The sequence below is a fragment of the Eleutherodactylus coqui genome, chromosome 1, assembly GCF_035609145.1.
Source record: "Eleutherodactylus coqui strain aEleCoq1 chromosome 1, aEleCoq1.hap1, whole genome shotgun sequence".
In the NCBI taxonomy this organism is placed as follows: Eukaryota; Metazoa; Chordata; class Amphibia; order Anura; family Eleutherodactylidae; genus Eleutherodactylus; species Eleutherodactylus coqui.
Genome location: NC_089837.1, coordinates 245,994,935 through 246,011,495, shown reverse-complemented (window position 1 = coordinate 246,011,495; position 16,561 = coordinate 245,994,935). Strand labels below are relative to the sequence as shown.

Below are 16,561 nucleotides of genomic sequence, written 5' to 3'. Positions count from 1 at the left end.
AATAATATTAACTACACATTCCATCAGCAAGGGACATTTTATACAGTGGAGATAAAGAACCTGGCAGGCCTACATCACATGTCTATCTGTAAAAGATTCTTGCTTCAATGGTGAAACTTTGCCCAGGTGGGGTTCAAGCCATGGCTAAACCTCTCCATGGGTTATTCTTCACAAAAGCCTTCGCCATTACTTCTCACCAATTAAATAGCTTACATAATACAATTAGTAGATGTACAGTGCACCTTTCATCCTAATATTGAAGATTCGCATAATCACAAGATTATGTGAAGGCAGACTTTACTTTTTTTTCCAACAAGCAATTTTGAATCCCCTTCCTACTCAATGGGAAGCTTTTAAATACATTATATAAGTTGACTTGATAAACTATGGTTTCCGAAATAGCAAGATATAGAAGCTACCAGCACATCCTTAATGTGTACAGCAGATCCTTAGACTGACTTTCTTTGTCAGTGTGTGCACAAAGTAACGCATAATTATAAGGTCTCTTCCACACTTGCATTTTTGTTTGCATGTTTTTTCACGCAATATCGCTGCAGTTTTTTAACACGAATGTCATTGGGACTTTCTAATGTTAAAAACGCATTGCAAGTTTGTGCTTTGTGATTTTTGTGCGATCTGTTTCTAACTCCAAGTCCAACTGATATTCGCGTTAAAGAAACACAGTGATATCGTGTGAAAAAAACGCGCAATAGGAGGTACAACTAATACTAAGGGGAAGATATCCTGTGTATATTCCAGTATACAGAGCCAGATAAATCTGCGCTATCCTCTAGCGACGAGGAGCAAGTGGGAGGAAGATATTGGCCCTATTGAAGAATCCTTGTGGGCAGAAGTATTACAGATGACCCCCAAACTGTCCTTGAGTGAGTCTCATAGACTATCACAAATATATTTATTGCATAGGGTGTACCGCACTCCAGCGTTTCTATACAATATAGGCGTGAAGGATAGCCCCTTGTGTAACGGATGCAAGATCCACAGAGCAGACCTTATACACATGATGTGGCGTTGTCCTAAGCTGCAGAGATATTGGACCGAGGTGTGCAGTCTGATCCATGCTGTGTATGAAATTCAAGTGGAATTTACACCACTGGTATGTAATCTTAGGATATGTGAATGATGTGCCCCTGGAAAGAAAATGAAAAGCTAGCAGTAGCTAGGATACTATATCTAGCCAGGAAACTGATAGCACAACATTGGCTAGACAAAGCTCCCCCTGATCTGGGTGAGGTAAGAAAAAAAATCACTCAAATCCTAATGTGGGAAAAAAGCATTTATTATAAAAGAAAAACACCACAAAAATATTACAGTGTTTGGTTCAAATGGCTGCATGCCTTCCGTCTTTTTGAAAATGACCTGACTAGAGGATAATGTCCAATGAGACAACTATGTCATGGAAATGCTAACCCTTACATTCTAGGTGACGTTGAGCTGTGTGGTCTGTGAAGTGCCCCTCAGTGATTGCGAAAAATCCAAGGAACTTTATACGATGAGCTGAGACACTGCAGGAGAGACTATTGGGTCTTGTTTACTGGGGAGATTTGTTATGGTCTGTGTGTTTGGACTGTTTGTGTACCAAAAGTGTCTTGAGACGCAAGAAAAATGTATTCAATAAAAAAGATTTGAATCGGGAAAAAAACACGCAAGAAAAACGCAAGTGTGCAGGAGCCCTAAAAGTGCAGTCCCAGTTTCCTTGACTTGTAGATATTAATGCTAGATATTAGATATGATTTCCACTTTAAATTTACAGCTAACTACACAGTTTCATCAAACTTTAACTTAACTTAATAGGCACCGAAAAAGTAAGGTCTCAAGTCCACAGACGTATTAATATTACCGATGTTTGTAAGCAGTGGATCTGTTGTTTTAAAGTGGGGATGCATCTGAAATCGCTGCCCATCAATAGAATAATTGCACTTTTATGTCCACACAGCTTACAGCACTATGGTATGCTAACAACCTACTGTTGTTGCTAGCAGTTTATTCATTCATAACCTCGGCAACCCTAAAGGCGAGCTTCCTCCATGTTTTTCGGTTTTGCACTGCTTCTTTCAGTTGTGTGATATCCATGCCAGTATCAGCTCTGACAGTATCAGTCATCGTGTTCTTTGGTGGCCAGGTCTCTCTTGCCACTGATCTATCCAAGCATTATAGATGTTTCTAGTGACTCTGCTCGCATTACATGGCCAAAATCCGTGAGTCTGGTCATCTTGCCCTTCAATGATATATCAGGTCCTATATGATTCAGGACTTCTCTGTTTGCACTCTTGCTGTCCAGGGTATACGTAGCAGCTTTCACCAGCACCACAGCTCAAACGCATCAATCTTCCTTCTTTCAGCTCCTACTACATACTACTAACTGGTTTCTACTGGGGTGGGCCATTACTTGAAGTATGTACATCATGCAGCAGGATCTGTGGACTAAATCCGAACATAGTACTATACCTTTTAGTATACTTTGCCATATCCCAGGGAATGTACACAATGCTACGATCAGGTGGTATAAACTGGTTTAAATAGGTAACAGCAGCAACCAATTCATCGCTGAGGATCCTCTCATGTCGTCTCTTTTCCCGTTCCTAGGTTATAAAAAAATTATATAATTATACACACATTGTAAAAAAAAAAATCATGCACCTAGAAGGAGTTGTCTGAATCAAATGACACTTTCTTTGTGTGATTGTAACAATCATATAAGTAAGTGATTACAATATGAGAGCAAAAAGGTAACTTTACTGCAGAAAACTGAATTCTTAAAGAGAGACTCTAGTACCCTGTTGGGCAGCCTCTAGTTGGACGCAACGTGTTAGAAGCAGGCATGGAGGCATACAGGTTCTGTATGGTATCCTATGGCATATCAGTCCACATTTGCTGTAGCCGACCCTCTAGACTGTGCAAACTCATAGGCTGTCGAAGTTGGCGTCCCAGATGATATCATACATTTTCTTTTGGTGATAAATCTGGTAACCAGGCAGCTATGGAAATGTGACAATGTTGTGGAGGCATTCCTGTGACACCCTTGTGTGTGCGGCCGAGCATTATCCTGCTGGGAAATGTCTCTTGAAAGTCCTGTCATGAGAGGAACACATGTGGCTGCAGGATGTCCTGAACATAATCGCTGAGCTGTCATTGTACCTCGTACCACTACTAGGGGTATCATAGTATGTAAGGCCGAAAAAAGATGTGTCCATCCAGTTTAGTCTATTACCCTCCAATATTGATCCAGGGAAAGGCAAAAAACATTCCAATGCGGTAGAAGTCAATTTTCTCCATTTAAGGGGGAAAAAATTCCTTCCCGACTTCAATCTAATAATTGGAATAATCCCTGGATCACCGACCCTTCTGAAATAATTAGTGATTATAACATAATATAATGCTCAAGACGGATGTCCAGGTCCCACTTGAATACCTTTAATCGAATTTGTCATGACCGCGTCCTCAGGCAGAGTTCCACAGTCTCACTGCTATTACAGTAAAGAACCCCCTTCTGTGTATGTTTAGAAACCTTCTTTCCTCTAGACGTAGAGGATGCCCCCTTGTTACAGTCACAGTCCTGTATATAAACAGATCATGGGAGAGATATCTATATTGTCCCCTGATATATTTATACATAGTTATTAGGTCGCCCCTTAGCAGTCTTGTTTTCTAAACTAAATAATCCCAATTTTGATAACCTCTCTAGATATTGTAGTCCGCCCATTCCGTTTATTACTTTAGCTACCCGCCTTTTTATCTGCTCAAGATCTGATATGTCCTTCTTGAGTACCGGTGCCACAAACTGTAAAACAACATTCCATGTGTGGTCTGACCAGTGACTGGTAAAGAGGAAGAACAATGTCCTCCTCATGTACCCCTAAACCTCTTTTGATTTCCCCCATGATTCTATTTGCCTTGGCAGCAGCTGTCTGACACTGGTAGCTCCAGTTAAGCTTATAGTTGACTAAAATCCCCAAGTCCTTTGCCATGTCAGTGTGCCCCAGTGGTTTCCCATTTAGTGTGTAATGGTGACACTTATTTCTCTGCCCATGTGCATAGCCTTATATTTATCAGTGTTAAATGCTAATTGGACATTTTTTTGCCCAATCCACCAACTTATCCAGATCCTCTTGAAATCTCCTTGTGTCCTCTCTTGTGTTAATATATTTACATAGTTGTGTCATCTACAAATATAGATATTTACTGCACAATTCTTCACTGACTACCATATGCAATGGCCTCCCAGATCATATAAACTGCCCCCACTGTTGGTATTATCGCTGTTATTGCTCAGTTATTAATACATTAAAAAATAATAAAAGTTAAAAAAAAACAAAAACATTTCCAAGTTGTTTCACCGAGAAACCCACCCCAAAAAAACTGGTATTGCTGGGTCTGTATAAAAGTCCAATTTAGTAAAAGATCACCTTTATCCTGCCATCAAAAAATGGAATGCCAAAATTGCATTTTTTTGGTCACGCTATCTTCAAGAAGAAAATTGAATAAAAAATTATCAAAAAAAATTGTATATACCCCCAAAATGGTACCAACAGAAACTACATAATCACCAAAGAAAAAACAAGCCCTCATACTGGGACTATTACTGGAAAAATAAAAAAAAATTTCTATGCGCACTTGAAATATAGGCCCTCCCCCGAAGATAATCCCTAGCTACATACACTACATGAAAAAAAAATAATACTACTCACCCCACATGTGCCGTTCCCCTCCCTCTCGCTACTCTCCAGAAGCGCTGGCTGTGATTGACACAGGCTGCGGCCGTGAGCCAATTACATCAGACTCTTGCTCTCGTGCAACCCATGTTACCAGGAAGAGAATGCTCTTTCAGCGCTACGGACGACAGGGAAGATTACCGCAGTGTCTGGAGAGCAGCAAGAGGGATGGGGACGGCACCACCAAGTATTAAGACACCCCCTGAAAATAAAACACTGTGTCTCTGTTGGGGCAAAAATTAATATAAGACAGTGTCTTATTTGGGGGGAAACACTGTACATTATATATATAAATTACTGCACCATAAACGCTGTAAAAACAAACCCCCTATCAAAAGGCAAAACTGCTTTCCAATACAAGATATGGTACGTTAAATGGTACCATTGAAAAATACAACTTATCAATGCAATAAACAAGCCTTCATGTAGTTATGTTGCCAAGAAAATAAAACACTTAACTTTTCCATCCCCACTTTCAGAAAATCATAGGATGAAAATAAAAACCTGTAAGAGTAAGGGGTTAATGAACTAGAAAACATTCCTAATACTGAATATTGGCACTACAATGCCTTTAACTCATTAGTACGTTCAGATATTATTCTTCACCAGTTGGAAGTCTAATGCTAAAATGTAAATGATTATAAGCATTTCAAAGAATCTTAATCCCTTGAGAAATCCCTGCATAGACAGTTGCTATGACAATGGAGAAAGTTGTGCATGAAATTAAGACGACTAATTTCGAGAAACAGTCATAAATGACTAGGTGGGGATGCACGAACATTAGTGTGGTTGAATTCATTACATATTCTCAGCAGATTTTATTGGATGGAAAATTGATATTAATCCAATCTCCAGGTATTGCGATACCACTTATAAATTGTCCCTAAGGAGGATACATGAAACTACTATAAATTTAGCTGGTAATTTTCCTAGCTTTCTGCTAAAATGCTACATTAGACACTGCGTTAAATTTCGTGAATATCACCTATCTGGATTTCAGTAAAACCTTTGAGTTACACATAAAGAACTCAAACTTATTTCAGCTAAGTGTGTTGGAGCGTGCCAGGCCACGCAGGGTGCGGTTTGGGCTCCATCTTGCACAAGTGCAGGTTTTGGGGAGCTGGAAATAAGGCCTGCTGCACACGGGCAGGACAGATCACAGATGCGGGTTTCCCTGCAGCGGAGTTCATCCTAGTGCCTGGCCGGTGACCCCTGCGTACCTGTCCGGCGGCACTGCACAGCGCTGTGGATGTGCAGTCCGGCACCCCGTCGCGCATGCGCAGCAGCCGCCAGCGCTCTGGAGTGACGCGGATCCTGCGATACTTCCGCAATGCTCACTGTGGAAGTGCTGAGAGACAGTCGGCTTTCATTGACTTTAATTTTGAAAATCGAAATCAATTTCCGCTCATGGAAATGAAATGGCATTTTACCATTGACTACTATGGGCTGTATTTGCTGCGGAGTCCGAAGGCGGATGCCCACTGCGGACTCCGCAATGCAAATACGCCCGTGTGCAGAAGGCCTAAGTCAACTATGTGGTCTGCCCCTCGTAACTGTCGCGCCCATGAAACCCTGTGACTAAATCGTGGCAGCAGCAGCAGGATACTTAAAACGTTCATGCCAGGCTTAAGTAACTGTTCCGCACACTAAAAATCTGGCAGTTTCTTGTGAGGATTACTGCAGTTTTACAAGCAGGTACTCAGTGTTTATTTGTGTACAGTACTTCCAGAAACTCCCTCCCTCTTGTTTTTTCTGTCCTATCTTGTTTGGCAAGTGGTTATGAAAATGGTAGCCACATACGGGAAACATAGAAATGGGTCTCTGGCTACTTTCTGTAAGTTGAAAGACCTTGACTCTTTGGACAAGACCAAGGAAGAAATGGTATACTTGCTCTTGGAGCACAATGTAGATCAGCGTCCCCTGAAATCCAGTTGCGCCCAGGAGAGAGCAGAAGTAGACCCTGATCCTGATCCTGGAACAAGCTCTCCAGGAGATAGATTCAGCACCAGCTCTCAGGATAACTTGGAATGGTCTGTGAAGAGGACCCTATGAGCCTGCAGTTTATTCTCCAATTGCAACAAGCAGGGGCTGCAGAGCGTCACAGAGACCGAGAGGCTGCAGAATGCCAAGCAGAGCGTAATTACCAGCTGCAGTTAGATGCAGCATCCCACCCCACAGACATGCCCAGTGACCCAACACCCTTTAACCAATGGCAGAACATTTCCCGGTGATGGAAGAGGATGGGGACCTGGAAACTTTTCTAAGGCGTTTTGAAAAGACACATCGCCAGTACCAGATGCACTCTGAGCCCTGGAGTTCACTACCTAGCCAACCTTTGCTCAAACGGCATATTGCAATGCTGGAGTCTGGTTGTGCAGCAGTATAATTTAACTATCCAGAACAAGGGCAGCGAGCATGGTAACACTGATAGATTATCCAATCAGAGTGAGGCAGCAGAGATGGATTTAGGAGGTGATCTGCGAACCAACCTATCATACCATCTTCTCAACGGTGGAGGTGTCATGAAATAATACTGGTCACCCATCTTTCCGTGTCAATCTGCCATCTTTCTGGTCTGGGGAAAGTTGAGTGGGATTAGGCAGATGATTAAGTGTATTTTCGGCCAAACAGAGCTCATCAATATTCATTCCACTGCCTTTCACACCTATACTAGACGGATCTTTAATGTCTCTTGCTTCTTTTGGGACCAACAAGAAAAAAAGTCAGCGGAAAAAAAGATATTTAAAAAAATTGCCTTAAATTGTCAAGGAAAAAAAACACAGCAAAAATAATTTTTGTAGTTGAAGGGAAAAAAAAATAGGGCAGTAAAACCACCACATGGGTAAACTCCCTAAAAAATGTCTGGTCCTTTAGGTACAAAACAGCCTGGTCCTTAAGGGGTTAACGGATGCGAGGGCCCACTTTATGGCTAAGTATTCTTTTTTTCATCAAAGAATCATTTTTTCATGCTTATTTAATTTCCTACTCAAGTAGAGCACTGGGTACTCTTATTCATTAGTAGTTTGTGATAAAACGGCTCTGATACCTGTGTCAGAGGCGTCAGTCTGTACCAAAAACCTTTTTGAAAATCAGGGGTTACAATACTGGACTAAAACAAATAGCCAATTTTAATGTTTCCTTTTTCAGCTTCTGAACTCCATTTTATCATAGCCAACTCTTTTTTTCTAGTAAGATCAGTTAACTCAAGAACCCCTCAGCGGAGTCTCTCGGACTCATGCCATAATTTTTATGAGAATTTGCAGTACTTCCTTTTCGCTTTCTGCAATAAGCCTTTCACTATTCTTCCATCATCTTGTTCCATGTACGAGTATAACAGAATTCTGCACTTTCTTCCTACATTCTGCATGAACCAAATAAATACTAGCATTTAATTTTGCTACATAGACACCTAACATGATTCTGATGGATTCTGATGGCTTTCCAATGGGTTCCTTCACATTAGCAATGTTTTCTCTGATGCCATCTTGCGAGAAAAAAAAGCAGCATGCTTTATCTCATCGCAATTCACGAGTTTTTTGTAGCCCATGTTTTCCCATGGAGCCTCCTTGTTTATCGCATCCCACAAACTTTTTTTGTTTAATGCGATGCGCTTTTAGAATGTTCTATTGACTTTCGCGTTAAAAAAATGCGCGACTTAATCACAAGCGGCTGCGATGCAAGTTTATTCTCACTAAAAAGCAGTGACACGCTGAACAATCGCGGGAACAAAGGCGTGATTTTGCAGCAATTTTCTTGTGACAAAATCGCTGTTGTCTGTGTGAAAGAGGCCTTACGCAAAGGAGGGATTGATACTTTTGATCGGTAAATTAACACTGCAGTATTATTTAGTAACACCAGTTTCAGAAGCTTGTGTAAGAAAAGAGATTAATAAAGAGTTTGAAAGATACTTATAATGAGTGCTAGTGATATTCTCAACCACTTAACAGTGAAATAACACAAAGTAGCATAGTTAAGAAAGGCCTCCTATGAAACCACATTTGCTGCGAAACGTGCGATACAATGCTCAGAATTAAGTGACTAGCAGCCGCGGCTCCATTGAAAACAATGCACGGACCTGCATTCATGTGTGTTTTTGCACGTACATGGGTGCGCACCTATGTATGCACCTATGTACGTGCAAAAACACGCTCGTGTGAAGTCTCCCCTAAGGAGGATGCTATATCTGCAAAATTGGGTATAAACTGTATATAGTAGCCGGCGATTGACAAAAAGGCCCTCAACGGCCTTTTACTAACTGGTTGGGGCCAATCCAGGATTGCTTTGACCATGTCAAGCTGTGGCTTGACTACTCCTCTCTCAATTATGTACCAAAGATATTTAGCTTCCTCCATTCTAATGCAACATTTCTTGGGGTTTACGGTCAACAGTGTGGTCCTCAGGTCATCAATCACTGCCTGTACTTTGCCTAGGTGAATCTCCCAGCCCAATTTAAATATTTCATCCAAATAGGCAGAAGCACTGGAGTACTGCTAGTACACAATGGCGACTGGGCCCCTTAGCAAATGGGGACCCATAGACTCCCTGACAGATACTGTCTCATCGCTGTGGCCCGCGGGCCACATGTCAGATACAGTCTGACTGCCACGGACCACCACTCATAAAGAGGGGAGGGCCGTTAACAGGGGAGGCGGCAGCCAATTACAGGTTCCAGACTCCCCAGGTGCGTGCTTCCTCCATTGAGAGACTGCAGTTGTGATTGGATCCAGCCGGCAGTGCACTGATATTTCAGTGAGCGAAGGAGACTGGGGAAGGAGAGCAGAGGAGGAGATCAGAGGAGTACATACAGGGATAAGTACTGTATGTAGTCAAATACGTTTAGCCGGTATATAATTATTCCAGCTGTACATTTATAACTATATACAAGAGATCTCCAGGTTATATCAGCATGCTCCATATCACTGTATACAGGGGGATGTACCTGTCCTGTATATAGTTATATGGAGTAAGCTGGTATAACCTGGGTATCTCCTTAATATAATTATACATGTACAGCTGGTATAAGTTATACATCCTGTATATGGTATAGACCATGTTGGTATAACCTGCCCAAGTTTATATCAGCATGGCTGATATCATTATATACAGGATGTATAGCTTATACCAGCTGTACATATATAATTATATTAAGGAGATACCCAGTTTTGGGTGCACTAGGGATTCTGCATTTCTGTTTCGTTCAGGGAGCAGGAAAGGGAACCCCTGCATGCAGCGCTTTTTCTTCTGGTATTTTGAGCTGCATCTGTGACGTAATCTCCGGCCAGAGGTTTTGACGCAGGTGTGAAACTGATCTTACAACAGCATGGTCAATATCACTGTATACAGGAGATGTATGTACTTCCTCCTGTATATAAAGATATGGAGCATGCCGCTGTGACATCATAATCCCATGCATTTGCAGTGCCTATCGCAGACCCTACACGATCTCTGCCTGCTCTTCCGAGACTCAGTGTTGTACTCCCAAGCCCATGTATTGAGCCCTTGCATACAATCAATAAACGCATAAAAAACCTGCAAGCAGTTTAAAAAAAAACAGACAAAAAACGCATGTATTCTTAAAATTCACATGCGGTTTTTAATAGTGCATGCAGATTCTTAAAAATGCATGTAGTTTTCTTATGTGATTTTAATTGTGTTTCAAAAATGCAACAAAAAACATGAGCCTAAGGCTAATTTCAAAAGAGAGAGTCTGATATTGGGCTGTGAAACTCGGCCCGATATCACACTCACTAGCGTACGATGTCCCCGCGGGATGCGAGGCGTTTTTGTATTAAAATGAGCCCGCATCACTTTGGAGATGTAGAGATGCTTTTAGCCGCGGTGGAGGATCGTAGAGTTTTTCCCATTGTTTTAAATGAGTAAACCTTGCTCGCATTGCACCCGCATGCACCTTGTACGCCGTGTGATGCTGTGTCGGCCCCAATGAAAACAATGGGTAATATAAAGCATTTCTAGGGAACGCCTAAAGATAGGACATACCAAAATATTTTGCTGCAATGCAGGGGGAAAAAAAAGTTGCTCATGTGTATGACCCTATTCAAAAGAATGGGGTTCATATTCGGGTGAGATTTGTGCGTCTCGCAACACACAGATTGTGTGCGATTTTTTTGGTTGTGTGAAAGCGGCCTAAGGGCCTATAGACAGATTTTCACATAGTCCAGGAAATTAGTCATGTTTGGAAAGCTTACGGTAGGGTGCTAGATCATGTATGTAAATTCATTTTGCAGATGTATGCAACACGGTTACGGTATTGGTACAGGTACAAATAGAAGGGGGTGGGGGGCAGCTAAATTTTGCACCCAGGCCCCTGAGAGCCTTTAGTTACATCCCTGGTCAGAAGCATAGTGTCGGTTGGGTCTTAAGATTCTGTCCATTAGTTTCTGGAAGGACACAGGGTCCCAATGTAGTGCAAATGGCATATTCACGTTCTAGTACCATCAGGCTTTGGAATTATCTCAATAGGGCTCGACGACTTGCAATGAGACTCGTCAAGTAGCCATAACTCATTTCTTTGGAGATTGCCTCTCATCAAGCTTCAGGAATCCTATAGGATTTGACATTTACCTTTACCCCAGGGTCTGTTATATCATATTTTATTAGCACTGTATGTCTTGGTTTCTCTCCTCTAGTCCCACAGGCAGAGCAACTGCTGATCTGTCTAGCTGCTCCTTAAAGGGGTTTTCCTATTTATTAAAATAGCTTCACAACCCCTCTGTCCTTCCTGGTTGCTGCTGGCCAGTACATGTGACTGCTGCACCCAATCACTGGTTGTAAGAGGTCACAGTTCTGGACAGTAATTGGCTGCAACTGGTTATGAAGCAATTTTAAGTGCTGGGACAACCTTTGTAACCCATTAAGGACCAAGCGCAGTAAATATACGGTGCTTTGTCCTGGGCTTAAAGGACCACCCATAGTAAAATTACTGCAGGGATTTAAGCCTCCTGTCTCTGCAATCAATCAGAGGCAGGATGGGTTGTCAGCTGTTAGTCACAGCTGATAACCCGGAGGAGAAGGCAGGAGGTTTTTTTTAACCCTTTCTGCCTTTTCCTTCCCTGAGTACATAGTGCTCAATAAGCGCTGTGTACTAGAAAGTGAATGTATAACTTTCACTACGGGAGCCAGGGGTTCAGGTGACCGCCAGGATTACCTGCCATAGCAAAGCTGCAGGGTCGTTCCAGACCCTGATCAGCTCTGCCAGTGACTAATGTCACTACAGGGGTTGTTTTCACCTGTAACTGGGGCTCCTGTGGATGCCCCAGCTACAGTGGTAAAGTGTCAAATAAAAAAATTAAAAAAACATGTAAATGCCCCCCAGAGGTTTTACATGACGTCATGGGGGACATAGATAGTAAAAAACATAGTTATATAATTATATAATTACATACATCAGTAAAACAAAATTACAGAATAAAACAACAATATATACATAAGAAAGAAAATAACCCAAAACAGACGCCAACCAAAACAATTGCTATAAGCGCCCTGTAATCCAAAACCATACATATTATATATCAAAACGTCCGAAACAAATAGAGGAACCTGTTTCCATACATTATTTTAGCATAAATATACTAATTTTAAAAAAATAACTATAAATGTTAAATAGAATAATTTTTTTTAGCTTTTTACCCCCGATCAAACTAAAAAAATGGAAAAAAAGGCAGTGAAAAAGATATTTAAAATAAGTCACGGGAAAAATCGCCCTGTAGGTCACGGGGAAAAAATGCAGCAAAAATAATTTTGGTAGCTAAAGGAAAAAACTAGGGCAGTAAAACCGGCACATGGGTAAAATTCCTTATAACGTGTCTGATCCTTAAGGTACTAAACAGCCTGGTTCTTTAGGGTTAAGCATCCACCTACTGACCAACATGATTAATCAGCCAGCAGGTAGTAATGCTCCTGTTGCTATGTATACAGCAGAAGCCTAGGGGACATATAACACCCCTCCATGGCCACACCTCTTTTTGTGTGACTGTAGGAAAAATCCCCAAAGTGGTAACAGTTGTCAATTAATTCATGAGTATTTAGGAAGAAAAACAGCAGACTGGCACAATGGAAATATACTATAGAAATCTTATTTTATGGGTATTTACTAAGACGTATGTTTATTTATTTTTTTTCAATTTTACTGCTTTTTCTTTAATTTCCTCCCCCTCCTTTTTCTTTTTTTTCCCTGTCCCTTTTTTCACCTCGATCATGGGTTATTAATTCGCCTACATCTTAAAACTTATTGAGTCCTGTTTCTAAATATATTAATTATGCATATGTGTGTCAGTAGTGTGGTAGTCAGGGGGACCCTTCCTCCTCCTTCCAGTTATCTCTTCTAACTTTCATTTTTTATACTTCTCTCTTCTCTTAATTCTTTGATACATGGGTTGACGCCAAGACGTGGCGTTTTGTTCCTGACTTCTGTCAGGACTCCTATTTAGCAAGATTGGGTGATCTTATACCAATCAATGGAATTTTTACTTGGTTCTGTCTCTTTAAATCTATGGTCTCTTTCCTTACCTCCCCCCCTCCCCTTCGAGATCAGTAAGCCTGCCTACTCGTATTTCGATAGCTAAACTTAACAAAATCTTATATGAATAAATTATCGTTCTGTACTTATAATGTAAGAGGCTTGAATAGTCCATAAAAGAGAAACCAGATTTTGGCGCATCTGAATAAAAAAGCATGTTTTAATTGCCCTCTTTCAGGAGACTCATTGTAAGGCCAACCACCTCCCAAGATGCTCAAATAAATATTTTACTAAATGGCATCATAGTGCCTCTGTGGCTGCTTTGAGTAGGGTACGTAAAAAACTGGTTGATATGAGACTTTTGGACCTCTGGAGGGTTCTCCACCCGGAGTCCAGGGATTATAGTTATTACTTGGCCGCCCACAAAAGTTTTGGGAGGTTGGATTATTTATTCACCTCCCACGGGTTACTCGATTTTGCCCCTAGGGGCTCTATAGGCTGTTTTTTGTGGTCTGACCATGCAACTGTTTTTGGTGCTCTCTTGGGGCATAGCAACCCAAGTGGAGCTAGGTTGCGGAGAATAAATGATGACTTATTGGGGGACCCCTGTTGCTCAAGGGGAGTTTGTCAAACTATTGAGACTTTCGTTAAAATCCATCAGGTGGACACTACTTCTCTTCCTATTAGGTGGGAGGCCCTTAAATGCGTTCTTAGGAGAGTATTTATCTTTCATGGAGCTAGACTTAAAAGGGCAAGGAGCCTAGGTTGGAGGCCTTATTTGATCAACTTGAGAAGTTGGAACGGGATAACAAAGCAAAAATAAGCCCCCTCCTAGAAGCCGAAATTTCATTAATTCGTCAACAGATTTTGGAGATACCTAATCAGGCATATCTTGGCCTAAGAGGTCGACAAAGAGGGAGGTTTTATGAATATGGCAAGAAAATACAGTAGAGAGTTAGCAAGATCCCTGAATCCACGAGAGTCAATTCCTTTATTTACGCATTAAATGCAACAAAAAAAGGAAAGTTTTTGCAAGTTATTGGAATGTTTCGAGAGGTACTATGGTGAACTTTATAATATCAATCCCTCTTTAGGTGAGGACTTTATTAATGGGAAGATTTGATCGATGAGTACCCTAAGCATACACCCTCCAGCCCCTATTTCGTCAGCGATAGCTGAAGACTTAGAAGAGGAGTTTATGGTTCAGGCAATAGTAGATGAGATTCAGAGGTGAAAACTCGGTAAAAGCCTAGGGCCCAACGGTTTTTCCGCCAGGTTTTATAAAGTTTACAGGAATTTGTTGGCACCGGTACTTTGCGATGTCTAACTCAATTACGTGGGCTGGCTCCTTCTCCCACCAAACACTACAAACAATCATAACTGTACTTCCGAAAGCGGGAAAAGTGAAAACTACCGCCCTATTTCATTGTTGAATGGGGATATAAAAATCTTTGCAAGACTGATTGCCTCTCGACGCCCCGGGTCCCAAATCTGGTACAGAGGGATCTGATTAGGCTTACTATGGGGCGTGAGTCAAGAGACAATACAATACGAACTATATCCCTGATTGGGCGATTTCAAATGGCTAACCTCCCCTTCTGCCTTCTCTCAGTTGATGCGGAGAAGGCTTTTGACCTGGTTAATTGGAAATTCTTGGAGGCTACGTTACGGAAAATAGGTTTAAGGGATAGAACGTTGGGCTGGATAATGTCACTTTATGAAGGCCCCTCAGCTAAGGTTAGAGTGAACAGAGTGAACAGGAAATATTCAAACTTAATTAATATCAGGAACAGAACCCGGCAAGGCTGCCCATTCTCTCCAACGCTATTTGTCCTTGTTATGGAATCTTTGACAAACGTGTTATGGGCAAATGAGGTCATCCACGGTTTTAAAGTGGCAAGTATGGAACACAAAACTGCATTGTATGCGGACGATCTTTTGATTTACATAACAAACCCTAACTAAGCTTTTCCTGCTATCTTACAGGAGTTTGAGAGATATAGTAGGGTGAGTAATTTTAAAGGGGTTGTCCCGCGGCAAAATCCCAAAAAAGTTTTTTCAACATACCCCCACATTGTGCCCCGTTAAAAACAATCCCTTTGTTATTTAAAAAATCGCTTACCTGCATCCCCGTTCGGGCAGTTTCTTCTTTTCTTCTTTTAAAGATGGCCGCCGGTCCTTTCTCAAGAATGCACCACGGGTCTTCTCCCATGGTGCACCGTGGATGTCTTGCGTTCCACTGCCGATTACAGCCACCTAATTGGCTGATCGGCACCACGTGACGGAGGCAGAGCTACGATGACGAGCGCATACCAGCTCTCCGGCGCGAGCACGCCGAAGCGGCCCCAGTCAACACAGCAGAAGACCGGACAGCGCAAGCGCGTCTAAAGAAGCCAGAAGACACAAAAATTAGTCGGAGCCATGGAGACGGGGACGCCAGCAGCGGAGTGGGTAAGTGTATAACTTCTGTATGGCTCATATTTAAAGGGGTTGTCCCGCGCCGAAACGGGTTTTTTTTTTTTCAATAGCCCCCCCGTTCGGCGCGAGACAAACCCGATGCAGGGATAAAAAAAACAAACAAAACAGATAGTACTTACTCGAATCCCCGCGGTCCGGCGTCTTCATACTTACCTTGTGAAGATGGCTGCCGGGATCTTCACCCTCGGTGGACCGCGGGGCTTCTGTGCGGTCCATTGCCGATTCCAGCCTCCTGATTGGCTAGAATCAGCACACGTGACGGGGCGGAGCTACGAGGGGCCACTCTCCGGCACGAGCGGCCCCATTCAGCAAAGGAGAAGACCGGACTGCGCAAGCGCGTCTAATCGGGCGATTAGACGCTGAAGATTAGACGGCACCATGGAGACGGGGACGCCAGCAACGGAACAGGTAAGTGAATAACTTCTGTATGGCTCATAATTAATGCACGATGTATATTACAAAGTGCATTAATATGGCCATACAGAAGTGCTTACCCCCACTTTGTTTCGCGGGACAACCCCTTTAATGCACGATGTATATTACAAAGTGCATTAATATGGCCATACAGAAGTGTATAACCCCACTTGATTTCACGGGACAACCCCTTTAAAGGTTAATGTACCTAAATCAGAAATGTTGAATATCTCACTCCGGCCAAAAGAAGTTAAGCAACTTAAAATTTCCTTCCCTTTGAAATGGAGCAATGAGTATATTACATATTTAGGGGTAAGGTTGTCTTCAGATCCAGGACAATGGTTAGATTTGAATTACAAACCCTTATATTCTTCATTCGTGAAAGATCTAGTAAAGTGGCGCTCTTTGACTTTATCGTGGTTTGGGAAAACTAATGCTATCAAAATGAATCTTCTGTCAAAAT

At 42.0% G+C, this 16,561-nt stretch overlaps 1 protein-coding gene across 5 annotated transcripts in view; it reads right to left on the bottom strand.

Annotated features, from left to right (window-relative positions):
- FIG4 (FIG4 phosphoinositide 5-phosphatase) overlaps positions 1-16,561 on the bottom strand; it is a 260,535-nt gene that overhangs the window by 142,000 nt on the left and 101,974 nt on the right. For all 5 annotated transcript variants that reach the window (XM_066607721.1, XM_066607713.1, XM_066607706.1 and 2 more), the window contains one exon: positions 2,467-2,600. In XM_066607721.1, coding sequence (XP_066463818.1) covers positions 2,467-2,600 — 134 coding nt within the window. The remainder of the gene's footprint in view (positions 1-2,466; positions 2,601-16,561) is intronic.